Source organism: Arabidopsis lyrata (genome assembly GCF_000004255.2).
Source record: "Arabidopsis lyrata subsp. lyrata unplaced genomic scaffold ARALYscaffold_6, whole genome shotgun sequence".
Classification (NCBI taxonomy): domain Eukaryota; kingdom Viridiplantae; phylum Streptophyta; class Magnoliopsida; order Brassicales; family Brassicaceae; genus Arabidopsis; species Arabidopsis lyrata.
Window position 1 is genome coordinate 24,825,483 of NW_003302550.1, and position 27,602 is coordinate 24,853,084.

The window sequence follows — 27,602 nt, forward strand, 5'->3', positions numbered from 1 at the left end:
AATAATTCAAAATCGAAACCTGAACTAATGCAAATGAGCCGATTTCAACACGACGCGAGACAATGTTAGTTCAGAAGTTAACGGTTCTCAAGGTTATTTGATTTTATTTTCAGGATTTGCTGAATGTTGTAGAGAGAGAATTACCCAAGGTTGAGCAACCGTTAACTTCCGAACTAATACCGTTTCAGGTCGTGTTGAAATCGGCTCATTTGCATTAGTTCAGGTTTCGCTTTTGAATTATTTTTGGGTTTAGGTTGAAATCGACTGGGGATCATAGTTTGGGTTGAAAAAACTCACCGGCAAATAGTTGAGGTTGAAAAAGGCCGTTTTTCCAGTTTTGACATGATGGTGGATGCAACAAGGGTTTCGTCTTGTGAATCCATTTTTATTTCCTTTTTGGGATTTTTCAGATTTTTAAAGCTCCTATGCATGGTCTTAGATTTCGAATTCATTACTATGATCCCATCTATATTTGCTTAGATCAATTGTAAAATCAGTGGTTTAAACATTTTTTTTGTTTGGATGTATTCTTCTTGTTTTCTTACAATTGAACATATCATTTAGATTCATGTTAAAATAAAATAAAATTGTCATCTTCTATTAAATTACGGTCGTTATTGTTTATTACTTTCATTATTTTTATTACTCAAATCAAATAATTTGAAATAAGAAAGCAGAATATTGGTTTAATAACTGTTTAAAATATAATGTATCACCAACATACAATAAGCGAGATTGAATTTTTTATGGTAACATAGAACAACACTAATACAAATCAAATTTTGAATGATTTAAAAACTGTTTATAATGGAAAATTGTGTTGACAATCTTCTTTTTGTTTTTATAGTTGAAAGTATAAAATAGATTCATGTTAAAATAAAATAAAAATTGTCGTTTTCTATTTAAATTACCGTTCTTATTATTTATTATTTTTATTCGCTTTTTATTATTCAAATCAAGGAACGTCACATAATAAAAAGAATGAAGATAATAAAAAGCAACTACTATAATTTAAAAATTAATAGTTATTATTTTTTATAGGTCATACCATTGTAATAGTTATTATTTTTACGATCTATAATACAACGGATTGACCTATAAAAATAATAACAATTACCCTTTAAATTACAGTATTTATTATTTATTAATTACTTTCATTTGTTTTTTTTTATTTGGCACGAAAAGTTATTCAAATCAAACAATGAGAAATCATATATATGAAAATTGGTCAACTCTCTCCATATGAGTGCCACATCATCATACAAGAAAATGACATGTGTCATTCTATATTATTTAAATTAAAAGATTAGTAAAATTTATTGAAGGAAAATCAAAAGTCTTTTGTTATTTTAAATCTTTCACTAATATCTCTCTTAATTGATTTTTTTTTTTAAAAAAAAAATTATACTAATGTATCAAGCACTACTTTTTTTTTTTTTTTTGTCATCCGCAATTAATTAGAGCTCAAAAGAGCCATTCCTGAGGAATGTTGTTTACATAGGTGATATGAAGCGGTTCTGTACGAACTTTTCGTGCCAGGTTATCCGCCTTAACATTAGCCCTACGAGAAATTAAAGATAAAGAAAAAGATGAAAACTCCTCCTTGTCGCTTTGAAATTCCTCCAAATACACTGAAAACGCCGGCCATTCGGTTGGAGAAGACACCATCTTCACCAGGTCTGAACAGTCTGTAAAGAACGCTACCTCTTGATTATCTGCACCAATCATACACTTCATCGTCCAGAGAAGGGCCTCGACTTCAGCATGTAGTGGAGATAGACTTCTACGGAGGTTCGCAGCTCCCATGGTTAAATTTCATTCTACCCTTTTTATTTTATTAAATTTTTATATCAATGGTCACTACTTCGTGATGGCTAAAAAAATTACTTGTGTTGTACCTTTAGATGTTTGATACATAAATTCATATTAATTTAGTAATTTTATTTTGAATAATTTTTATTATTACGTTTTGTAAATATGACTTATCATATGACCTTCTCTCTTTTCATTTTTGTCCGTTATGATAAGTTAGTAACATTGACATACAAGTTTTTTCACGTAAGATTCATTTGAGACGTTAGACATACTAATAAATTTAAAACATGAGACTCTCTCTATGGCTATATGTAAGGAGAGAGGTCTAAAGTGTTGACTTAAATTACTAGTATATCATGATATGGTTGGCATACTAGATGACGAGAGAGTACATTAAACAAGTTTCAAACTACATCTACATATACATTTTTACAGGGGATTTTTGCAAAAAGTCTTTTGGATCCGGGTTTTACCCGGGTTTAACTCTATTCGGATCTAGAATAAGAAATTTAAGGAAGTTTGTAATAAAAACGACATTAATTCTTAATTAACACCTAAATTAGAAATATATATAATATATCTAAACTAACCATATTTGTTATTTACCTTAACTACTTCTAACCATAATTATTTAACTATTTATTTCTATATAGAAAGAATATGTGATTAAAATAAATATTTTGTAAAAGATTGATTTGGGGAAAAATTGTTATTACGAAAATAATTTGTTTTGTTATAAAAATTAACTTTTGTTATTTGTAATTAAATTACATAAATAGTAATAATAATTTGTCTACACCATCAAATGAAAATAGTTAGTTATTTATTTTTTTATTTAATATTACGTCATTTTTAAAAAATAAATTCAACAATATAATGTCAATGAGTTTAATTCTAAAGATTTGAAAATATTAAAAAGATACTAACCAAACATTATCTATCCTAATTTGTTTCTAACAATTTCGACACAAATCTTTCGAAAATTTAATGTGATCACAGTTTGTTACTAAAATCTCGATTATATGCCTAAAATCTCGAGAAGATCTTCCTTTAAATCCGCAAATTATAATTTTTGAATTAAATAAACTAACAATACGAATATTCCTAATATATTCGAGTACTAATAATCCTTATTATAGTATATTCCTTATCTAAATACTAAATCTTTTATTTTTAATTCTAATCAAAATTTATGAAATCGGAAATCAATCATGATTTCTTAAACATCCTTAAATTTCGAAATAATCAACAATTCGAATATGCTGAAAAATCATAACGAAATATCTTTATTTACTTAAATGTTTTAGTAATCGTTATAGCAAAAAAATCAATTCCAGCGCTATTGGTTCTTTAAACTTTTTGATTTACATAAATATTTTGTATTCCATAATTAACTCATTAAATTCTTTGATTTAAATAACTACAATGTGAAAATTAGTATATGTAATAAATATAACATATAATATTTACGAGATTTTCATATACTTGATCCCCAACCCAAATTGGCGAATATATTATTTCTCATAAAATATCTTTAAAAGATTTTTTTTGTTTCGTTTAGATATTATTCAACAAACTTCCTAAAACAAATGGAAATATCTTTAATTAGCTTTCCTCATTCATAAATCCCACCATGCATATAGACGTTATTCAGTTGATAATACAAAATCGAATATATTAGGAATCAAATATTTAATTTTCCAATATTTGCAAAATTGTTTTAATTTTTAGATCAAACCTAAACTTCTCGAGTACTTTTCATTCATCTATATAAAAAAGATCTTTTCAACCATTGATCCACAATACTAAACGTTTTCGTAATAGAGATTTATATGGCTTCTTTTAAACAATGTTCTTAGTACATTTTATATTTCACGTTTGTTTTCTTTTAAAAAATTAATTGTCACCTACTTTTCTTATGTTGCAGCTTTCGATTTTAAGATCTTTGGAAATTATGGACATCATCAACTCCGTCTCCAAAGAAACTATCAAATAAGGTATGCATTAAAAGGTTAGTTAGTCCTTCTTCTTATCTTCAGATACGAATTTTTTTTAATGTCCAGTATTTTTTTACATTTTCATAATTTCATGTTTCCTCATAATGTTTGTAAATGATTTTCTTTTATAGGCTAACATAACAAGTCCATTCTATTAAAATCATTTTCTTTAACGTAAAAAGGAAATGAATTTGTTAATAAAATAAAGTTCTTATTCTTAATTTTCATTATTCTAATGTTATGTATTTTAATTGTTTTTATGATATATACTTTTATTAAAACCTGTGGATCCGAGTTTTGGTTGGTAAGTGTAATTTTTCTAATCTTTTAAAACCTTTTACAACAATTACATGTTTTATATGGTTAACAATCACATCATATATATTTTATTTTCTTATCCAATGTATTTCATGTTTAATGTTTTCTAATATTTTTTATTGAAACTTTTAAATAGTTTCAAATTATTATAAACATTTAAACTTTATTAAAAGTAAAATATTATAATTATTTAAACATTTAAAAAAGTTTATTTTTATAAAACGTTTTAAATATTTATAATATTAGGAATTTTATAAAGTTTCAAATATTAAATAGTTGAATTTTATAATAATTTATAAGAAATTTAAACATTATAAATATTTACAAAAGATATTAATACGGGACGGTATATTACGGGTGAAATCCTAGATATAACAATCAAAATACTATTATGAATTTTGGGTCGATATTAAATGAAGTTTCGAATATTAGAAATATTTGAATTTTATTGGAAAATGACAAAATGATGTAGATTTCACGGGACAGAGTTATATGGTCGGACGGATTTGGGGTCGATATTAATACAGTATGATATACTACAGGTGAAATCCTATAATTAACAATCAAAATATAACTATACAATCTTAAACACTAAACAAAACTAAACAAATAATATTAACAAAACAAATAAAACTTCAAATTTTAAATCTTTAGTTATAAAATATCGTGTGTACCATACATTTAAATCAAACAAAACAATAGCATATATCTATAGATCATCTTAAAAAAAATTAATTTTATTATTATTTAATAAAATTATAGACCCGCGGTGTACCGCGGGTTAATATCTAGTAAGTAACATAACTACATACCATTGTATCAATTTATCATATAGTTGTTGTTTTATGTATCCATGATAGTGAAAGATTAGGATCGTAGGTATATAAATAATCAGATTTATACATGAAAAATTAGAATTGATATTTCGAGTCAAAGATGAATCTAATCATACAAATTATAACTATATAAAACAGATCTAACTTTATTAAAATGAACATAAAAACAACAAAACCATAATAATATTTCTTTCTGCAATTTTTTCAAAACAAAAACCTACGCGTAGCGTGGGTATTTATCGAGTAATAAAAAAGAATGAAGGCAATAAGAAGCAATGAATCTAATTTAAAGGGTAATAGTTGTTGTATTATCTGTCAACTTGTTGTATTAGATCGGAGACTAACTCATTAAATTGTACAATCATCCCCCAAGAAGCATTTATATGATCAAAGAAATAACGTAACCAAAGGATAATATACTAAAACAAGAACATGGAAATGACATGTTGATTTTTGAACTATATGATCTACATTTTATACATTGTTCTTACAAAAAAAAAAAAAAAAAAAAATTTACTAACTATTAAAATAAATATATTAATTTAAAAAGAATAAAACTTTCATGAATTCTTACAAAACAATACATTTTATTATTTCTTAGTTTGTATATATGTAATTCATTCAGTTTTGTTAATTTCTTAAAATCCATTTTATCAGGTGTACTATCTATTGTGTCCACATAACCATATCCCATCAAAGAAAATGTTATTCACTAAGTAGGGCATAAAGTGCAACAACTACAAAACATTATCCAAAACTTAATATATATTATGATCCATAAAATTCATTTCTCCATTGAGTAAAAATCTCTACAGATTTGTATTATGGCTGTTTCTTTCCTCTTACTAAAAACTCCATTGATATTTATCGTGTCTGTTATCAACGACGTTAGATTACAATTTACAACACTTTTTCTAGTTTTGATCTCTACCATTGTCTTGTTATCAACTCAACCAATCTTCTATCCTTTTATTTTCATCAATAAAAATAAACTAAAATAAAACTTTTAAATTGTCATACTCCTAATCCATAATACATTGTTATGTCAAACTCCGAAAATGTTACACAAACCAACTTAAAACAAACACTATCACATCTCTCCATCTTCACACAAACACAAACACACTAAAATAAAATCAAATCCTATATAATTATATCCTAAAAGAAGAAGACTGTCTTTGAAAGTGATTCTATGATGACCCCACCACTAACAGTTTCTCGTCTGGTCTTGAAAGGACGTTCTTATTTCCTCCCTCTCCCTCTCAGTAGTTTCTGATCAGACCGGAGCTCTGTGAGGTTATTGTCTGAGTAATACAAATTATCTACATGGTTCTGTGCTAACAAATTAGCAATGGTAACAGTGAGACTATGTTCAGAGCTTGCAGCTGTCTCAACAATGGCTTTGTCTTTAAGAAAAGAGTTTTCAGCTTTCAAGACCCTTATAAAATAAGGATGCTCCCATCCGTCTTCAACTCAGGTGGAACCAGAGAGTTGAGAGTGAGCTCTTCGAGTAACTCGTCGAGAATCAGTTCACTAGTTTCAAAACCAATGCAGTCAATGTCACATCTGATGTCTAACCAGTTTCCAGCTCTAGCCATATCTTTTCTAACTATCTGATCCAAGGCGTGAGGGAGTGGCAATGGCAAGAGATGCCAGTAAACCGCTTCTTGTACCTCATGAATGATGCTTTTGACGGTACAGAAGACTCTGGTTCTTGGTGTAACAAACGAAGCCCAAGGTGGGCAACAGCATAACTCCATGAGAGCTTCATTGATGCAGTCAAAGAGGAGCTCATGGTCAGGGCAAAGCTGATTTGGACAGAACGGTATATTGCTGATAAGTGCCGGTTCAAGAAGCTGGTCAGAGAATTGCGCCTTCAGATAGAGCTCTTCGAAGTCTGAGTCTACTGCGTCCAAGACAGCTTTTACATACTTAAACACCAATTCTTTGTCACTTGTGACAGAATTCTCTCGGTTTTTAGTTACAGGATCTTTTTCATCGAAGTGGATACACCAAGGTTGCACCTCTGCTTCACCTGAGTCGTAAATATGAATCAATAATGAAGAAATGAGTACTAGTATCCAAGTCTAGTAGTAGATGTTGGGATCTGCTTTTTAAATACCAGACTGAGATCGCATTTTTGCTGGGCTTATATCATCTTCAACGAAGAGTGGCTCAAGAACTGATATTGGGCTTGACCACTCCGGAAAATCGGTAATAGCTGATTTGCACTCCTCAGTTTTAGCTAAACAGTGAGATGGTGAGTCCACAGAGGAAGACAGTGGTGGTTGGCTCTCTTCATGAGAGGTCTGTAGAAAAAATGAAGCAGCAAAACCGATTTAAGTCTTCCACCATTTCAAGGGGTCATACGAAAAGATATTATCATAGTGTTGGATCAAAATGACTTGCCTGTTTTGAGATTATACCGTCTCTCTGTTCATCATGAGCTTCAACTTTGCACAAGTCACCAATCAAAGTAGAGCTTGCTTCCTCTGGAACTACATCTATCTCATTGGGAATCATAACATCATCTGCAGAACCTGGAAGATTGGCAGGTTATAAAATTAATTATTGCTTTCTCAAAACACAGAGCCTTACTATGAGACAGAAATATTATTACCTGCAGAAGACATTTTATCTTCGTTAGCAGTTTCATCCTCAATGTCAACACTTTTCTCAGTAGGTTCAGTTGCCGTTGGTTGGATAGAATCGTCAGGTTTTTCGCTTAGATTGCAGACCTGAATATCTGCATTTTCCTCTGGTTGGCTCGCATGAGTTTCTTTCTTGATGTTCACAAGATTTATGAAATCCGCTGAAGCAGACTTCTTGTGAGCAGTTGAGATCTTTTCCCATCTTCTTCCCGGGCTGTTTAGAGGAGACAAGTACTCAGGAAAGGAGAGAATTCTCCCTAGGCTTCTTTGAACCTGTCTACTCGTTGACTTCGAATCAAGATCTCCATTGTTTAACATCTCAGACAGATGTTTCTTGGCCTCTATGTAAATGTTGGATACCCTTTGCTTTTTATCATCTTCATTATGAGATTTCTTCTGAGATGTTGAAGGCCTTGCCATCCGCTCAAGAAAGAAATGATCTTTAGTTTTCGGAAACCCTTCCCCAAATCCCCCGGCCGGTTGCTCTTTTTTGATTGCATGTTTCAGCTTCCTCTTGATCTCAGAAAGAAAGAAATGTGAACTGTTTCTCTCGTTCTGCAATTTGTTTCCCATCAGATGAGAATCAGGTGACGAACCACGACTATTTCCTATGTCCGGACTTGAAAAGCTTGCTGACCTTGGCTTCAGAATGAAAATCCGGTCAGAAGCTTCACATTCTTCTTGTGGTGCATCTTTCCTCCTGAAAAAGCTAGACCATTTCTTATCAGCAAGAGAAGATTGTTCCGACTCAAACAAGCTCAAGCTTTCTGCTCCCTTCTCCCTTGGCACAAGTATCTCTGGATCTTGCAGAAGTTTGAGAAACAATTCTTCATCCGATCCCAGGATTTGAAACACTTCCATCAAATCCTTAGACGTAAGGATTTCACTATTTCCTCTGGGACGGTTCCCATGTAAAAGCTTCTGACTAATTAAAAACTTGACCAACTCCCTCAGTTTTTCTTTGTAATCTTCGTCATTCTTTGCACGACTTGTACTTCTGCGATGAATCTCAGAATAGAACTCTTCAATCATATTATCAATGTCAACACTCCTTGCAGACCTATGATTTCTGCGTTGAACTTGAGGCTCTTCACTGTCAACTAAGTTTATATGGCTAAAATTATCGCAGCTTTTCTTGCGTGTCTTGTTTTTTCTCCTCTGGTTTTTCCTTCTTCTTCCTTCAAGTTCAGAGTCTGACAACTGTCCTGCTTCAGCACTCTCCCTCTGCTTCTTGATTTCCTTGTCAATGGACAACTCTTCTGCTATGAGCTTCTTCACACTTGGCTTTATAATTGTTATCGTGATATTGCGTTCTTCACCAACCTTTAAACAGTTCAAAGAACAACTAAATTAATCCACATGAAACTTTAAGGACAGAAACAAGTTATGGATGATCCCAATAAGGTTAAAGGTTACATTGGGTTCTTGAGCATCCGTTTCGCGGAATTTGGACTTGTTAAGTTCATTGTTCTTAGGATTTCCAGAAGCTGAAACAACCAACATAACTATTAGCCAAAAGAAGTCTTCCACGGTTAATGCAAAACCAAAGATGCCAGAGACATGAGAAGGTTGTTACCATGCTTTTGGTCGAGAAGCAGCTTGTGAGCCAGTGGTCCATGGCGGAAATTAAACATATTCATAAATCCCCACATGCACCCTAACTGTTCCCTCTCCTGTCGAGCAGCAGCACGACGTTGTGTTTTCTTCGCCATGGCTTTCTATGCTTCCTAACCTTCTCTAACGTTGTCCCTTTAGAAATGCTGAAGAAGAACAAGAAAACTATTAAGCAGCAAACTATGAGACACGCCACACACAACGGTACAATAATGAGTTTCAGATGTAGAAATTACAACTCCGGTAAATTCTACTTATGGACAACAATCTCAGACCCTTGAGAAACAAACAACAAGAGAACAAGACCAAAATTTTCCACGCTTAGGCGTACTTAAAAAGAGAAGAAAGAATTATCCTTCCTAAACACTGCAATGGAATTCTTGAGAAATAAATTAAGACAAGAAGTAAGAAGTAAAGGATCCTCTACCAGTTCTCAAAAGCAAACTCCTTTTACAATCATATAATTAAGCTTACTTCTTCAACTAATAAGGTCAAAATTAAGGACAACGAAGAACACAAAGCTTGAGAGATACAGACTTATGGAGCAAATCAGACACATTTCCCTACTGGAAAAAGACAGCAGAGGAAAGTACCTCTTAGATTAGATTCTCCTGAATTCCTTAAATTCCAAACTTCATTGAAGGGCAACAGCGATTGTAGCTAGATTTCATCTGCTTTGCTTACGTCTGAGCAAAGCCATAGAAAAAATCCAATAAAAAAGTGATGCAAGTTGCAGCAGAGGTAGTTCCAAAACTTTCTTTTTTCGTGAACCAGCTTTGATCGCCGGAAAAAACGGTAGAAGAAGAAGACAATTGAGATTTCTTTAAAGCCAAGGCGAGAGAGAGAGAAAGAATAATTAAGCAAATGATAGCTTCAGAATCTTATAAACTTGAAAACAGAGGACAAGTTAGCGTATCTTGATGATCCAATCTCCAACCACATTGTTTCATCTGACAACTTTTCCAGGTTTTGTCTGATAAAACCCCAAGCTTCCGTAATCATACACGATCAAATCAACAAAAGGAGGAAAAAAAAAAAGGAAAAAGCTTTGATCATAAAAAAAATTGCAGCTTTAATTTCCAAAGTTGATGAACAACCCAACAGAATAAAAGAGTAATCAAATCCAATTAGAGAAGAAATACAAAAACTTTCTTCTTCTTACTGTTCAACATTCAAATAAAAAGAGAGATTTTTTTTCTTTCCTCTGTTGGTGGGCATCTTTTGACAAACAAGAGAGAGATAAATATTAAATTTTGAAGTGTCTTATCTATCAATGACCGACAAAACCATTAGTTTTCATGGAGGATTCTCAAATTGGGCAAAGGCAAAGAAAAAAGTGAGAGAGAAATGGGAGGAAAAATATCAAGTTAAAAAAAAAAAAAAAGTGGAAAACTTTATGCCAATTTGACAACAACGTCGTGGCCTTAGCTAGCCTCCACAGGAGAAGAAAAAGAGAACAATCACAGTTGGAAAATATACTTTGAAAATGGGCCCATCATCTTCTACAACAGAGGAGAGGAGAGAGAAAGTTAAAAGAGAGAAGCTTTACATAGAAGAAAAGTATTTTACAGAGACTTTTTCAACAGCCTTCATCATTAGCCTCACCAGGTAAATAATTGATCTTAATCTCTCTCTCTCTCTCTTTCTTCTCAAAGCTCTGAATTTGAGACATGGCAGTGACGAGGATTGTTGTCTGCGAGCCTGAACTCGTGCAGGGAGAAGAAAAAAAAAGGGCCTTGAGTGGATAAAAGTAAAAGGTTAGGGGTCATAGTGTAACTATTAGAAAATAGAAGGTGCGGATAGATAAATAATAAGAATGAGTCCAAAGAGGAGAGACGTAATTGGTCATTGGTGGTTTTGCTTGGCTGGTTATGGAAAATGGAGAACACGTAATATTTGAGATTACACCAAATGCGATTATTTTCATTGACCAAGTCATCAATCAATAGGTAACGACGACGTTTTATGTCTTGTCATTCTCCTAAAGAAGAGTTGTGCTTTTCTAAACCATATCCCAAAACCGAGTGTAACCAAAACATTAATTAGAGCTCTTGTTTCAACCGTCGATAGAGTTTTTTAATACTTTTGTTGTGACTCGTGCGCATCTATCGATCACCACGAACACTATCACAATTGCTCGTAAGGTCACGTCAAGATTCTCTATCTCAACTCGAATTTGAATCGCACAAAAACAATATGATCAAATACTTAAAAGAGCTATATATCAAATAGAACTTTATAGGAGTAGTATCAATCTAATCAAACAGAGCATAATTGAAAATTAGAACTCGTACTTAAAGTTTCGGTTAAGCAAAATGTTATGTGGGGTTTGCTGATAAAGTCAAGCACTTTATGGTACAACAGAAATAATTAGCTAGCATTGTCTGATTCATCCGTGGCATAGCAGAAGTCGAAACCATTTGTTATGTCAAGATTTAATCGAATATATCTTAGCTTGACCATGCTCAGTTACTTCTATTGAGTTTTCTTCAAGCAACTTCATTCAGTCAGGGACCATAGTATATATAGTATATACATACACAACACACAGAATTATTCCACTTACCAATCAATAGCACGCGTACAAACGTGTACAAAATATTAAATAAGATTCAGAAATTGATACAAACGTGGCATTGTTTTTTTGAGGTTGGAACTTACGACCGACAAAATAGATATTGACGACATAAACTTGCTCCCACTAATTCACTATGGAAGTTAGAGACACTGTGAGCACCTTTTCCACTAAATAAACCGTATAAATATCACAAAAACTTATACCATTTCCAATTTGGTTTTAGATCTTATACAATTTTGTAAAATATTTTTGGTAACCAATAACTTTTGGACCTTGCAGTACATGCATGGTCGGCTCAAAACTAAAACCAACGTATGTAAATCATTTTTGCAAGTGATAGATTTTTAAAAATCCAAAATATCACAAACAGAACTATAAATGCTAAATAATTAAATATTGCAGTTGTACCTTTGACATGATTTCTTAGTTGATATCTATTGAACTTTCGGAATGGGTGTGATAATAATAGTAGTTGAGAATCATGACTACCATAACTAGTTAGGTAACTTGGGTCAATGGATTTTATCTAGATGTTTCACTCGCTTTTTTTTTTTTTGAGCAACTTCTAAATGTTTACATCAAAAACCATCGAAACTTTTAATTTTTTATAAGGTTAAATTCATCATGAAGCAACTTGATAGGACAATCTTGCTGACTGCTTTACAAATCTCAAGGACGATAACACATGAAATTTCTTCTTTCACTGTAATTGTTTTTTTCTTAAAATAGGGTTAGGCCAAAAGCAAATCTAACCAATGTTAAATTTTGTTTAATTGCCGAAAAAGGGCAATGGATGAGTTGTTTTACCAGACGGATAAGCAACATTATAGTAGCCTTAATCATAATGTTGGGCGTAATTAAAAAAAAATATATGGGTAAAGAATTTTCTAAACCAGTGACGTTACTTTTACGAAAGATGACAAAAGTTTTTAATTAGTACCCTAATTTATTCTTGTTAGCTATGCTTTAAAGAGAATCCCATATGCATAGTAATACATAAAAATGGCTACCTGGAATGACTTGGAAATAAGGATCTAATCGAAAGTGAACATCTTTATTTAGATATTTGAGGTTACTTATAACGATGATTTTTATACTAAAGTAATCTCTCTTCTTTTTCGTGCTTTTAAAAATGAATTTATTTTGATATAAATGAAAGTATGCGTGTGAAAACCAAAGAAAAAGAATGGAGCGGGGCCTTTCAGAAATAACCGGAAGATACATGTGTCGTTTCCAAATTGGTTCCAGTCCAAAGCCTAACTCTCTCCGACAAAAGCCTGTTTAAAACAAATTAACAAAAGCCTATTTGGAGAGAGTATGAAATGTATTATACATACTGGTATACTACATAGTATTACTTCAAGCGAGCATGAGAAACCTCCATGTGTATTTTCATCTGAGTCTATGAGACTATGGCTACACTGCATTGTTCTGACTGCATGTAACAACAAGGTAAAAAAAACATGTATTCCTTTTTAATTATAGTTGATATATGTATATGGGAAAATTGAACCAATTACCATACCTGCACATGAGACACTTCAAATTCGTCTTGCTTGCTTACCGCTCTCTTCTTCAAGGTGCTCTGTTCTGATTTCACTCTCTTCCAACATCCCACATTTGCTGTTAGCGACTGCTTAGTTTGTAGACAATTTGGTTTTGGAAATAGAATGTGTTCTTTGCATTAGGACACCTTAGCTAGCCGCTAGACCTTGCTTGCTGCTGAGGCAAGTTGTAGTGTCATGCGGTAACATAAAAACCACATTAACTGCTGAAATTACAGCTTAAGAGTCTGGTAGATCAAATAGATGGAGAAAATGAAGAAAAACAAAGTAGAGTTGTTGACAAAACCAGATATATATATCACTAAACCATGGGTGAAAATTCAGTATTAAAGCGCATGTCAAAAATGCAAATTAAAGGCGTTGTTTTGGGTCTATTTTTTAATGTTTTAGAAAAATATATAAAAATGATACCCCAAGGTAAATTAAATCCAGAAAAAAAGGAGACTGAACAGAGGATATATCTTGACTCCTAAACAGAAGAATATATCTTGACTCCTAAATAGAAAATACAACAGATATATATATATTGTGGAGAATATATTTCTCACACAGTTACGTTAATTAGTTTGCAGAGTCCCTATAATCATGCGGGATCTGATAGTGATAATGCCAATATAGTGAAATTTGATATGTATATCCGAAAAGGATTTGGAAAAAAGGTTCTTAATTCCACCTAACTGCAGCTATATATATATATATATATATATATATGCCTCTTGAGATCTTTTCTCTGTAAAGTGCCAAGTCATTATCGGTTTCTTCTCCATATCGTCTAGGTCTTTTAGGTGTGTATTCCTTTGAATTCTTGCATGCTTGCTTGATTATTTCTAATCGTTGAGTGGCTTGGTAGTACTATACAATTCTAGGGTTTTATTAATTAGGGTTTTGATGAATGTATGATTCTAACTTGATCAAGTTGTATTGACAGGAGGAGAGAAGAAAACATGGCAGATAACACCAAAAGAAGGAAAATCGATAGAGTAGGATTCCTCAGTGAGCATGTTATGGCATTGAAAGAAGCCATACATCCTGATATTATCGTCAAACCTGGTGACAATAGTTCTGGAATTCCTTCCCACAAAGCTGTTTTGGTAAAATCTTTTCGAACTATATATATCACTTATTTGGACTATTATATATAGTAGTATAACTAATTATCTTTTTTCTTTCTTGATGTACACGACAGGCAGTGAAATCAAAAGTGTTTAGAAACATGTTGGAGTCTGATGAATGCAAAGTTGCACCAGAGAAATCAATCATTATCCCTGATCTGAGCTACGAAGAACTCAAGTCACTCCTTGAATTCTTCTACAGCGGAACCTTGAGCCCTGACAACAAACACATTCGAGCTCTCTATCTAGCTGCTGACAAGTATGACATTCAGTATCTCCAAGATATTTGCAGAGATCTTTTGATCTCTTCAATGAATCTCAGCTTTGACAACATTCTCGACGTCCTCGAACTCTCGACTATCCCTGCCGACACCCATCTCAAGGAAGCTGCGCTACTAGTTTTAGCCTCAAGAAACATACACATGATTTTTTCCAAAAGATTTGAATCGTTTGCACATGAGAACCCTCAGCTAAGCTTGGAGATCACACGAACTTGTTTGAACAAATTGCAATCCTACGTAGTCTACTGCAGACAACATCATCGGTTTAAGTAAAGCCATTGGTCGGTTTTCTTTAACTCAATTTTCTGATTAGCATTAGAAATTAGATTATTTAATGTGTGCGGGTGTTTTTCTTTTTTTTGGGCCTATGTAATCAAATAATGAATCCAAAGCTATTGCTTGTAATAATCGCTATATTCAAGCTTTACGTGCTTGAAGATCACAAGGCTTTTCTAAAATAGACGAAACTTTACTAGTTACTAACCAAACGGGTCAAAGGTAGGCAAAAGGCCCAGGGCACACTTTTCAAATATACACTAAAAGGGGCCAGACATTTTGATAACACATTTAGTTTAAGGGCTCAAAATAATTTTCAGTACCCAGTTTTTTTAAAAAAGAAAATAATAAACTACAGGCCAAAATGTTTTTGTTGCCCTATAATATTATTGAGCCGACTAGTATTACAAATTTCACAATTAGTACATATATTGCATCTGTATATCAGATCATCGTATTTCTTTATTAACTGTTTGCCGTTTATTAATCAAATCCTTATTATACCTATATATTATCAGTATCTCTTAACCTGTCGCTGATAATTGTTGATGAATAGTTGAGAGGGTGAAGAAACTGAAGATTGAGGTGTCTGGAATAAAAATCAAACATTATATTTATATTGTTCGTTACATTATTACTCAACAACTATTCACGTTTCCAAAATTCGATATCTTTTCGAATATTTCTCCACATACATGTAACATTCATTAAACTATACTTTTACCATTACCAAAAACGTGAATATTATTAAAATCACAAATAAATTTTAAATTTCTCAAACAATCAAAACTTATTATTAATGTCATCATTGTTAATAATGTGTTATTATAATACTTAGTCAAACATGCAATATGGTCCATCGCATATTAAAGACAAATGCGGCCTTGGTCGGGACCGGCCCAATAAAACAATACACATGTTCAACAAGTTTACTTCTATTTCTTCCACGTGTCGAACATATGTTGGCTGGACGGTATGTGACTGTGCATTGTGGTTACGTTTCGAAAATGAATACGTAAGATTTCACATTAACTTTTCTTAATTTATGTCTTTTTCACAAGACCGTACCTATGGAAATAAAAACAAAATATAGTACTACCATTATTATTTTGAAATTGGAAAAATTTGAGGATAAGAACTAGTGTTCGTTGGTAAACGAAGCAAGTGAGATCACAGAGAAGCAAAACTCATCTCTCAGCTGCTCAAACCTTTACATGTTAGAACCCCAAAATGGAAACTAAATTCACAATTTTATTTATTTACTTGCATACCATTTTTATTCAGTCCACAACGAATTATAAATATTTTTATATAAGAAAAATTAGAGACCTGATTTTGTCATGGGAAATTTATCAGATCTACCACAATTTGGTGGGTCTATATACAAAAATACCACATTTCTGAAAACTCCTCAAAACTACCACTCTTTTATGGTAGTGATGACTTGATGAGACGAAAATACCCTTACATTAGTGAACAATATAAAAGCAAGACATCATTTTTTTTATATATAAAATTTCCCTTTTGTCATGCGAGGCTTGTAAATTTCAGGCAACATAATAAAAAGATAACTAAGCAAAAAGTGAAAAAAACAAAAGAAGTGGCTGGTTGATAGAATGTCCCTATCATTTCTACATTTGTGTAATTTATATATCTTTCATCAGTACATAACACTGTTTTTTTTTGTCAACGTAAAACATATTTTTCTAACTTTTTCATTACATAACACTGTTTTAGAAAGAGGAAAAAAAAAAAACACTGTTTTAGAATATTGAATGGTCGAATATTTTATAAGATGTTAAAATGAAGCATGGCATTACACTATAGCCCCAACGAAAATGACTTTACATAAAGCTGTCAATTATTTCTCCAATGGTTTGATAAGAGCATCTCCAACAACAGTAATGTCTGATAAGAGCATTTCCAACAGTAATGTCTCGAGAAAATGTCTCAAGATTAAAAAATAAAAAATAATATAAAAGTAAGAGAGAGTGTAGACATAGTTTCTGGTTTGAGAAACTTTGAGAAACTTTGAAAAACTATGTCTCCACTTGTCCTTTTATTATTTGTCAAATTCTTTTTTTATAATTTAAATAAATAACTTATTTATTATAAATTGATTAAAATAGTATTTTTGACCGCCCCACCACATAGTGTGTGATGGATGGTGATGCTCTAATTGTTTCGTTGAAGAGTCAGTCTTTTACTATTTTACTATTGGGCTTTATTGGGCTCTTACAATTTTATCGATTTTTGTTTACCGTCCAGAAAGTGGACCCACAATCTTTTGTGGCAAGAGGAAAAGAAAAAACAAGTCAGATTTTTGTCTTTATACGAGAACACATCGGTACGTTCCAGAACCCTCACCAGTCTCCTCCATCATTATCTTTTACTTAATAGTACAATTTATCAAACTTTTCATTAACATAATTATTCAACATTCACTATCATGAATAATAACTAGATCTTCACCAAAAAAAAAATGAATAATAACTAGATAAAAACGTTAATAGACTAGTACAATCTGTTAACATAAAGAAAAAAAAGTCGTAACTAGTAAAAGTTTTAAAAACTCTTAAGACCATTCACAAATGTTCTCTATAATTAGGTGTTAACTATTCGTTATATACTATTTTATTTTCTGTTTTTCTCTTAGCAATAATTAAAGATAAAAGTTTGGAGACGTTAGGCAAATTTTATAGTCTATGGGTCCTCTCTATAAATGAAGTCTCGACCACACACGAGAAAGAAAAAGCTCAAAACTGGAGAGAGAGAAAAACCCTAAAAAAAAAGAGAGGGTCGAGAGTGAAATGGAAGGCAAAGAAGAAGATGTTCGAGTGGGAGCTAACAAGTTCCCGGAGAGGCAACCCATCGGTACATCGGCTCAGTCCACTGACAAGGACTACAAAGAGCCACCGCCTGCGCCACTGTTCGAGCCCGGCGAGCTGAGCTCATGGTCGTTCTACAGAGCCGGAATTGCTGAGTTTATTGCTACTTTCCTGTTTCTCTACATCACTGTTTTGACTGTGATGGGAGTGAAGAGAGCACCAAACATGTGTGCTTCTGTTGGGATCCAAGGCATCGCTTGGGCTTTTGGTGGCATGATCTTTGCTCTTGTCTACTGTACTGCTGGAATTTCAGGTAATCGTCATTCCAATTTCCCAGTTTATTGTAAGCTCTGTCTTTTGTGAGTTCTCTGTTTCTGTTCTGCATTATTTACTCTGTTTTGTTTACTGAGAAAGTGTGGAGGATCGATTTTTTATGTTTGAAGTTCTGGAAGATCTCTTCGTTATTCCAATTTATAGAATTTGTCAGGTTTGTTTGTAATTTCTGAAGAACATCATGTGAGTCCTCTGTTTGTGTTCTGGGTTAATACTCTGCTTGACCTAGAAAAGTTGCAAACTTTGGGTTCTTTTGATGCTTGGGCTTATCTAGATCTGTCCGTTACTCCAATTTTACTGTAGGTTTCTAAAATAAAGCTCGTATCTTTCTGTAACATATGTGTGTGTATGTGTGTATTCAGGTGGACACATCAACCCTGCGGTTACATTCGGTTTGTTTTTGGCTCGGAAGTTGTCTCTGACCAGAGCTGTGTTCTACATGATTATGCAATGTCTCGGAGCCATCTGTGGTGCCGGAGTCGTCAAGGGTTTCCAGCCTACGCATTACCAGACTCTCGGTGGTGGTGCTAACACCGTCGCTCACGGCTACACCAAGGGTTCTGGACTCGGTGCTGAAATCATCGGAACCTTTGTTCTCGTGTACACCGTCTTCTCCGCCACCGACGCCAAGAGAAGCGCCCGTGACTCACACGTTCCGGTATGGATCTCTCTTAATTCCGGTTTACTGATTTTATAGGGTTAATTAGAGTAGTTAATGAACCAATTAGTTCCGGTTTATAATTGTCTAGCCTACTAAGCGACCGGTTTTTCTGGTTTTATTGGTTTGATTAGTAGCTTATGAGGCAATTAGTTCCGGTTGTGATAATTGGTAATTTTTCTTGTAGATTTTGGCGCCCCTCCCAATCGGATTTGCTGTGTTCTTGGTACACTTGGCAACAATTCCGATCACCGGGACCGGAATCAACCCAGCTAGAAGTCTTGGAGCCGCAATTATCTACAACAAGGACCACTCTTGGGACGACCATGTGAGTAACACTCTTGAACAACACAAATGAAAAGGACCACTCTTAAACGTATTAGATGTATTCTAATATTTGAATTTGAAAATTGTGGTTGCAGTGGATTTTCTGGGTTGGACCATTCATTGGAGCAGCTCTAGCAGCACTCTATCACCAGATTGTCATCAGAGCCATTCCTTTCAAGAGCAAGAGTTAGAACAAAGATTCCACCGTCCAGAATCTGTTCTTTTAGTAATTTCTTTGCTTATCTATCTACTCTAGCTTCTTGTGTTTTGCAATGTATGGAGAGCCTTTCAAGAATATATATTTGGGATTTCTAATCAGCGTGTTTTGTCTATGTAAAAACCATGCTTTATTTTTAACTGTTGTTTAATTATGTTAAATCCTCTTTGTTTATGGGTTACTGTTTTCCTAATATCGACTAGGCCACGGTTACGTTTATATGGTCTCTCATATGGGTCCATTTAATACTAGTGAATTTCAGCCCATCTTTGAGCGATAGGGAGGCCTGTTAAGGAGGGTCTTCTAAGAGCATCTCCAATAGTTACCTTCAAATATATCTTCAAAATTGAAGTTTCTTCAAATTTGAAGGTAAAAATGAAGCAAGCCTTTTCCAATGGTTTTCTTCATTTTCTATTTCAAAAAGAATATTCTAAGTATATTCTATCTTTATTTTATTATTAATTACTAACAAAACCCTTTACTTTCTAAACTTATGAATTTTAACCCGTTTATTTTATAATAAGCAAATAGTCTAACAAATTTTATTTAAAGTACATTATTATCACATTACATAACATTAATTAAAAACGTATATTTATGATGCAATTGTAGACATATACTTCTCCCACAAATGATCAATTAATGCATTCCGAAGTGAGAAATGAGCTTCTTTATCCTTTATTTTTCTAAATCGAGCGAGGAATTCTTGGAATCGGGTATTTTCATTATTTTCCATTTCAACATCCGGAGGTGGAGTTTCTCTTCCAACTTCAATTGGCGCATCGAGATCACGCTCATCTTCAATTATCATATTATGTAAAATTATACATGTAGTCATTATATCATGTATCACGCTTTTCTCCCAAAAACGAGCTGGTCCTTTCACGATTGCGAAACGTGATTGGAGAACTCCAAAGGCACGTTCTACATCTTTTCTACACGCTTCTTGTTGCGTAGCAAAATATTTTTTTTTAGAACCCATAGGCTCGTGAATAGTTTGCACTATGGTAGACCATTTTGGATATATACCATCAGCCAAATAATAACCCATATTATATTCTTTTCCTTGAATGACATAATGAGCAGGAGGAGCAATACCTTGAGCGAGATTGGAAAAGAGATGGGAAGACTCCAACACATTGATATCATTATTGGTGCCTGGCATACCAAAATATGCATGCCATATCCAAAGATCATAATCTGCCACGGCCTCAAGTATTATTGTTGGTGATCCACTGCGACCTGTATATTGTCCAGCCCAACCGGTAGGACAATTTTTCCACTTCCAGTGCATACAATCTAAGCTGCCTAGCATTCCAGGGAAACCCCGTTTTTCACCAATGTAAAGAAGTCTTGAAACATCATTAGGTGTTGGTGATCGTAAGTATTGGTCTGAAAATATTTCCACTACTGCTCGGCAAAATCTTTTCAGGCTTTCAATCGCCGTTGATTCTCCAATTTTGATATACTCATCTGTGGCATCCGCTGGTAAATCATATGCAAGCATCCGAAATACCGCTGTTACTTTCTGAAGGGATGATAATCCAAGTCTACCGGTTGAATCCCTTCGTTGTTGAAAGTAGTTATCATGATCTTCTACTGCATTAATAATACAAAGAAATAGAGGACGGGCCATACGATATCTTCTGCGGAACATAGCATCCTTGTAAATTGGATTTTCTGAGAAGTAATCGTTGAACAATCTCCAGTGTGCACTTTCTCGATCACGGTGAATGAAAGAACGTCCGGGAACTGAGCCACCATGGATCACCTGGCTGGTTTGTTAATTGTATCGCTTCTTCTTCTTGGTCAAGAGTATGGAGAATCTCCGTATTCTCATCATCATCAGAAGAGGATGAGGAAGAGGATATATTTGTCAAATTAAAATTCATTTCAAAAGAGAGAATTTAGGATAAGAAAAATATAAGTATATATTGGCTTGTGATGAGTAACATAGAATTTTGATGGAATTTATAGAGATAACATGTGAAAATATATTAATTTTTAAAATCAGTTTTGTATTGTCAAATTTTGTCATAATAGATTCTCTTGTCACTTTGTCATTGTATTGTCTACTCTTGTTGTTATAGATTAAATAACGTGCAACCTTAGAATTTTTTTTCATTGTATGGTCAAATCTAATAGTATATGGATGGTAGAATTCAAAAAGAAAATCATGTCTACTTTTTTATCTAACACTTTATATCACTTTATCATTGTTTTGTCAAATCTTGAAAACACTTTGTCATTTTATTTTCAAGTTTTGTCATAATGAATTGAGAAACGTAAGAATCTTTGAATAACTTTATTATTGTATTGTCTAATCATCTCATAAGAGATTGAGTAATATGGGAGCCTTTATTAACATCTATAAATAACATCATGGTGTTATATTTTCATTCACCTCATTAAACCATTCTATAATTTTCTATCTCTACTACATTTATTCTTACTTTACTTACAAAAATGCCTCTACGTTCTACTGGATATACACAAGAAGAAGATAGGCTTTTGTGTCAAATTTATATGGAAATTTCTCAAGATCCAATTAAGGGTGTCTATCAGTCATCCGATCGGCTTTGGTCCCGTGTGCTAGAAGCTTATGAGAAGGAGAAAAATCCAACGTGGAGTGAACGGTCAACAAAATCTATCCAATGCCGAATTCAAACTATCGAGAAAGTAACAAGAAAATTACATGCATGCATCAAACAATGTGAGAATAGACGTCCAAGTGGTGCTTCAAGTGACGATATTGTGAGTATTTTTTGTGATTATTAATAGATGATTTATCAAATTTATTTGCATTTGGTTATTAATTATTTTTTTCTTCAAATTTGTTTGCAGTTTAATCAAGCCAAAGTGATGCTAATGGAAGATCAAAGATATAAAGGAGGTTGGAAATTTGATCATGTGTGGAACATTATTAAGAATTATGAAAAGTTTAAAGATGGTGACACTTCTTCTAGAAAAATATCAAACCCACTTAATTTCGGGTATATATCTTCAGAGTCAGAAAATCCTACTCCTGATTCCGCTACACAAGCATCTCCAGGTTTGTCTTCATTTTCTTTGAACTTAGATGGTGATGATGACAACATTGGCGGATCTCCATCTCAACGTCCAATGGGAGTAAAAAAATCCAAACTGAAAAGAAAAATTGATGATCAAACATCAATTATTATCAACACTTTGGAAGAAGGAAATAAACAACTTTTGGAGCAGCTAAAGAAGACAAGTGCTCAAAGACAACAACATTTGGAGATTCAAAGTAAGAATTATGCTTTGAAAGAACTAAAGGCAGACAACAAAATGTTACTTCAAGACTTGAATTCCATAGAAGATCCAGAGATTCGTGCATATGTTCAAGCTGAAAAAGCTCGCATTTTACAAAAAAGAAATGAAGAAAAACAGAATCAACAAGCTCTATCTGGATCAACCTCATTTGGGCAATATTTTAATTATCTTAGTGGATCCGGAAACGAATTACCAGATTATTAAGTTTTTAATATATGATATGGTATGTTTTTATATATTTAATGTTAGTATTAATTATGCATTTTAAATTTTATGTTGGATATGTGTTTGTTTTTCTATTTAATATATATATTGTTATTGTATTTTAAGTTGTTTGGATAAAATATGAATAAATAATTTGTTTGGTATAAAATAAATACTTGTTATAATTTAAGGGATCATTTTGTAAATAAAAAAGTTCATCTTCAAAATATGAAGATGTGAATAGTATACCTTCAAATATGAAGATACACTATTCACTCCTTCATTTTGAAGGTGAAAATGAAACACCATTGGAGAAGATTTCTTCATTTTTATCTTCAAAATGAAGGAAAAGGTGAAATTTGAAGCACCATTGGAGATGGTCTAACAGCATCTCTAATGGGAGCTCTCTTCCAAAGTTTTCTTCTCAAAAGTGATTATAATTGATTAAAATTAAATCAGAAAACATAATTGAGGAGAGAGTTGGTTCTCTGAAGAAAGTTTTGGGAACCCAGGAGAGACGCACACGTGTCACTGTTTGACTGGTGGAGGATTTTTAACAAAAGGAAAAAAAAAAGACAACGTGTGAACCACGAAGTCTTCTTCCAATTATTTTTTTCGACTCTCTTTCACTCTTTTGGCGATATCAGCGAACAAGAAGACGAGATTTAGTCTGACGATTCCGGCGATTGAGGGTTGATTTAAGGGAGAAATTATGGTGTATGAGCGTGCTCTTGATCCATTGAATTGATGCAGCTCTTTCGCTTGCTCTCAGAATCTCGGTTTGAGCGGTGGTTTTAGTGCACTGAAGCTCTGCCAAGTGCTTGTGAAAATTCCAGCCCTTTTTCCATCAAATCTTTCAATTAGGTGACTTTTCATTTCGATTTTTTCAGGATAAGTTTGTGATTTGATTCCTTGTTTCTAAATCTCTTGATTTCTGAACAATTCAAGGTTTTGATAAACCTAGTTGTTAATGTTTGTGTCTGTGTTCTGAGTTAGATTGAGTTATTTGCTTCATGCTGACTAATCGTGTTTGGTCCTATGTGTTTTTCAAATTTCATTTGTATTGCTTAATGAGTTTTATGGACTTGAGTAAAAGTTTACTACTTTATAGGTTTTGAAAGAATTTTAGTTTTGGTGAGCTTCCAATGGCTTTGAAGATAGAGATTTAGATCATGGAATTACTATCTTCTCATACTGCTTTTGCTCTGTTTTTTTTTTTTTTCTCAGTTGATTGAAACCTTGATTGATGAACAAACTGGTCTTCTTCTGAAACTGCAGGTTGTTCATGTTGTTAGAGGTAGGATTCCGGTTTTGCTTGATGGAGGAGTAAGGTGAGGAACATATGTTTTCAATCGATAGGCTTCCATTGGTTCATGGTGCTTGAACTTGTAGGCATCGGTTACACAGGAGTGAGTTTCTTCTTCTACCATCTTGTCTTTGTATCATTTGAACCAAGTTTTAGTGAACCTGTTTTGAGGATATAGATGATTCATCTCATCACTTTTGGATTTAGGACCGAACCTCTGCAATTTAGTGTATTCGTATAGAGATATGATATCAGTCACCATCGGAAAATACACAGTCTTTAACCCAAACGAAGCTCATCCTTCACCTCAATATCATAAGATCTCTATCAGATTACTCTCCAAATCCGAATTTCTGAATTTTGAATTTTCGTTTTTTGTTGATTAAACGTGAATTTACACAGGTGACATCGAGTTACAGCGGTGGAGGCTGGAGATTATATGGCTTGTTTCACTGCTCTTGATCATAAACCTGAGGTTGCATTGAGTATTGATTTCGATAGGAGAACTGGTGTTCAATCTAAAAGCTGGAGTAGTGTAGCTAAGAAGAGCCAAGTCGAAGTGAGTTTTCATGCTTTGGATTTGATTCATCATATTGTTTGATCAAGCATATTGTAAGAACCCCACTTGAGAGATACTACCCTTGGACAATGGATTTTTTTTTTAAAATAAAACACAAGCTCTCATCTTACAAATTTCCACAAATTATATTAAACAATAGGAGAGAGCTCTTGGAAGGGCTCTCACCATTGGAGATGCTCTAATACTGCTCAACAAGCCTTTTTGTGTAACTTGTTTATGATTCGAATAGTTTTTTGAATAAATCATTGCGATGCATTGAAGATTTAACATTTATACTAGTCTAACTAGATTTTAATCCACGGTATACCGCGGGATGATTTAATTTTAAAGTTAGGATAAAAATATTTTATAAATTATATCTCCTTATAACATATTTATTTATATTATAGTTTATAAATGTTATTAAGTAACGGTATACCACAAGTCCACGAGACAATTATTAATAAACGGAGGATTTAACCCGTATTAAAGCGGAATATAAATATTGATTCAAATTCGTCCGCCATATAAATCATTTCCGAAATATAACCTGTTCCGTAATTTCTTAACCCATCCCGTGATTTGTTTTTATTTTAAAATTTAATGATTATTTATTATATATAAAAGTTTACAAATCATATCATCCTCTACCACGGGACATTATACCACGGAACAATTTTTGGTTTTATACAATCTTTTCTAAATGAGACTGATTTAATGTCTAATATTTGTGGTATTAGAAAAAAGGATTTAATCCGTATTGAAGCGGCGGATTAATGATATTTTACTCTTTTTATTATTACTGATTCAAAAACTCATCCCGCCAAACCCGTCCGGCAAAAAAACTCATTTATTTTATTAATGTTCTTATTTATGATATGATTCTGAATCATTGTCTAAATATTTTCATCGATGTAGAACGTTGAACACACATTTTGTCAATTGGATAATATATGTCCGTTTTTAAAATTTCGAATCACAGTATATGCAAAAAAAAATTGATAATTTTTTTACTTTATGTATTATATGATGATTCAAAACAGTTAAAAACAAATCAAACAAAGATCATAGGAGAATCATAATTATAAATCTTAATCAAATCTTCTAAATATCTAAACTATTAAATATGAAATATCCGGTGTATGAGTTGGGTTAAATATAACCCGACCCAACAAATTTTTTGTGAAGGAATTTTAAAAACGGGTCGGGTATCCGATATACCCGGAAGCATTTTTACCCATCCGTCACCAAAATGTTGCAAAAATACTAGTATAGATCTCATAATATCAATATTTACAGGAATTTTTTTACCGAAAATAGCAAATCTTCAGAGATGTTTTTTCATGTGTGTGGATGAACAAACTGGATAAAAGAAGTACCAAAGTGGGTTACTCACCGGACTGGTCAAAAGCCATTTCAAGTTGATCCGTTTGAGTTAGGTATACAACTACGATTTTAAGAAAATAGGGACGCCATATCTTATTAGTTATTCCACATGAAATAAAATTGCTCGTTATGATTTCGATTTTTTTACAATTGGATAGGCTCGTGGAAGTATTTGGACTTCGTACTATATATCTCATATACGTATAACGGTAGAAAGATACACTCTGGTCACAACACTTTCATGTGGTTTTTCGTAAATATGTGTAATGAGCATAAATGTGCGGCTCAAGGCGGTGCAACTCCCAACGGTCGAATAAACAGATTAAGCTCAAGTGAGAACAAGATCTATCTCAACGAGGACTTTTTGTTATTGTTGTGATTAATTAATGATATTAGAATCTAAGCTACATTAAGTCGAAAGAGTTTTCTAACAAGTTCACTTCAACTAAATAATTAAACCTAAATCTATGACAAAGTAGTTTAAAAAGATTAGAGACAATTTGACTGAGTCAACAATATCGCCATATCGGATGAAATCATTTTCATATAATGAATTCGACATGTGGCCCTAGACTTTACGTTCTTTGTGGATATGGCATAGTTAATACTATATAGATTATAGATATAACCCACTGAATTAATATTATGGCCTTCAATATAGTTGAGCGGCTGAGCTACCTTTCGTTAAATGTGACCGCTTTTATATTTCTCATCTATGCCAACATTCTCAAAACAGAACCCATTTATTGGGCAAGGGAGAATGAGGGTTGTTTTTGTTACAAAAGATAGTTTAAGGATAAATTAATTAATTAAAGATGAAATCTATCATTCTATATAGTTTATCTGTATATATCATTGTTGGTACAGTTTGGTTTAACTATGTATAGTCTGGTTTAGGCTTTGGTTCAGTTGAGTAATTTGTATATAAATACTTTGATTGTAATCATATTCTAATTAATGAGAATGAGAGTTAAAACACTAATATGGTATCAGAGCAAATAAACCCTTTTTCTCTCTAACAAACTTTCTCGGAAAATCACCGAGAAAATTCTCATTCACCGGAATTCTTCAATTTCCGATCTCGATCCACCGCTGTAGCTCTTTGCGACTTCATCTCTTCCGATTCCTCTCCAGATTCAGCTGTTATTCAACTCCTCTTTGTTGATTTCAACTCGATTTTGTCTTCCAATGGGAAAACGAAAGACGACCTCGAAGTATCGCTCCTCTACACCGGATCCACCGGAAATCGATTCTAATCTCTCTCACAACAATGATCGCAGCTCATCTCCGGTACTCGCTGGCTCTGCTTCAGCTCGTCCACCTCTTCAAGCTCGATCTCCGTTTGTGCTTTCTGATTCACCGGGTAACATCCATAGTCCTTATCATCTTCTTAACTTCGATCATCCAGGTTTAACTCTTGTTCCCGATCTTCTAGATGGAACGAATT

General features: G+C 33.1%; 3 protein-coding genes and 1 long non-coding RNA gene across 4 annotated transcripts; 3 read left to right on the forward strand and 1 right to left on the reverse strand.

The window, feature by feature from the left end:
* Positions 1-5,954: 5,954 nt before the first annotated feature.
* Positions 5,955-10,398, reverse strand: LOC9311093. Its single transcript, XM_021022174.1, has 7 exons — positions 9,825-10,398; positions 9,194-9,377; positions 9,034-9,104; positions 7,587-8,940; positions 7,376-7,506; positions 7,089-7,275; positions 5,955-7,001 (listed from the first exon to the last, which is right to left on the reverse strand). The coding sequence occupies exons 2-7, from the start codon at positions 9,327-9,329 to the stop codon at positions 6,406-6,408; spliced, it is 2,475 nt and encodes an 824-aa protein (XP_020877833.1). The 5' UTR covers positions 9,330-9,377; positions 9,825-10,398; the 3' UTR covers positions 5,955-6,405.
* A 146-nt stretch (positions 10,399-10,544) lies between these two features.
* On the forward strand, positions 10,545-11,309 carry LOC110227587. The gene is made up of 2 exons (XR_002331290.1): positions 10,545-10,839; positions 10,909-11,309. It is a non-coding gene; the product is annotated as an uncharacterized LOC110227587 (long non-coding RNA).
* Positions 11,310-14,109: 2,800 nt separating this feature from the next.
* LOC9311094 (BTB/POZ domain-containing protein At1g01640) lies at positions 14,110-15,209 on the forward strand. The gene is made up of 3 exons (XM_002872906.2): positions 14,110-14,159; positions 14,303-14,465; positions 14,561-15,209. Exons 2-3 carry the CDS (start codon positions 14,319-14,321, stop codon positions 15,038-15,040), a joined length of 627 nt encoding a protein of 208 aa, XP_002872952.1. The 5' UTR covers positions 14,110-14,159; positions 14,303-14,318; the 3' UTR covers positions 15,041-15,209.
* A 2,570-nt stretch (positions 15,210-17,779) lies between these two features.
* Positions 17,780-19,580, forward strand: LOC9309022 (probable aquaporin PIP1-4). Its single transcript, XM_002872907.2, has 4 exons — positions 17,780-18,184; positions 18,567-18,862; positions 19,050-19,190; positions 19,285-19,580. The coding sequence occupies exons 1-4, from the start codon at positions 17,854-17,856 to the stop codon at positions 19,378-19,380; spliced, it is 864 nt and encodes a 287-aa protein (XP_002872953.1). The 5' UTR covers positions 17,780-17,853; the 3' UTR covers positions 19,381-19,580.
* The last annotated feature ends 8,022 nt before the right edge of the window (positions 19,581-27,602 follow it).

What these genes read in the sequence shown, in the direction of transcription:
- LOC9311093 (XM_021022174.1), bottom strand. Translation starts at nt 9,329, where the DNA reads ATGGCGAAGAAAACACAACGTCGTGCTGCTGCTCGACAGGAGAGGGAA. An exon ending in AGATAAAATGTCTTCTGCAG is followed by an intron (nt 7,507 to 7,586) that starts GTAATAATATTT and finishes CCAATCTTCCAG; the next exon opens with GTTCTGCAGATGATGTTATG. An exon ending in AAAAATGCGATCTCAGTCTG is followed by an intron (nt 7,002 to 7,088) that starts GTATTTAAAAAG and finishes TTTACGACTCAG; the next exon opens with GTGAAGCAGAGGTGCAACCT.
- LOC9311094 (XM_002872906.2), top strand. Translation starts at nt 14,319, where the DNA reads ATGGCAGATAACACCAAAAGAAGGAAAATCGATAGAGTAGGATTCCTC. An exon ending in CTTCCCACAAAGCTGTTTTG is followed by an intron (nt 14,466 to 14,560) that starts GTAAAATCTTTT and finishes TGTACACGACAG; the next exon opens with GCAGTGAAATCAAAAGTGTT.
- LOC9309022 (XM_002872907.2), top strand. Translation starts at nt 17,854, where the DNA reads ATGGAAGGCAAAGAAGAAGATGTTCGAGTGGGAGCTAACAAGTTCCCG. An exon ending in CCCGTGACTCACACGTTCCG is followed by an intron (nt 18,863 to 19,049) that starts GTATGGATCTCT and finishes TTTTTCTTGTAG; the next exon opens with ATTTTGGCGCCCCTCCCAAT. An exon ending in ACCACTCTTGGGACGACCAT is followed by an intron (nt 19,191 to 19,284) that starts GTGAGTAACACT and finishes TTGTGGTTGCAG; the next exon opens with TGGATTTTCTGGGTTGGACC.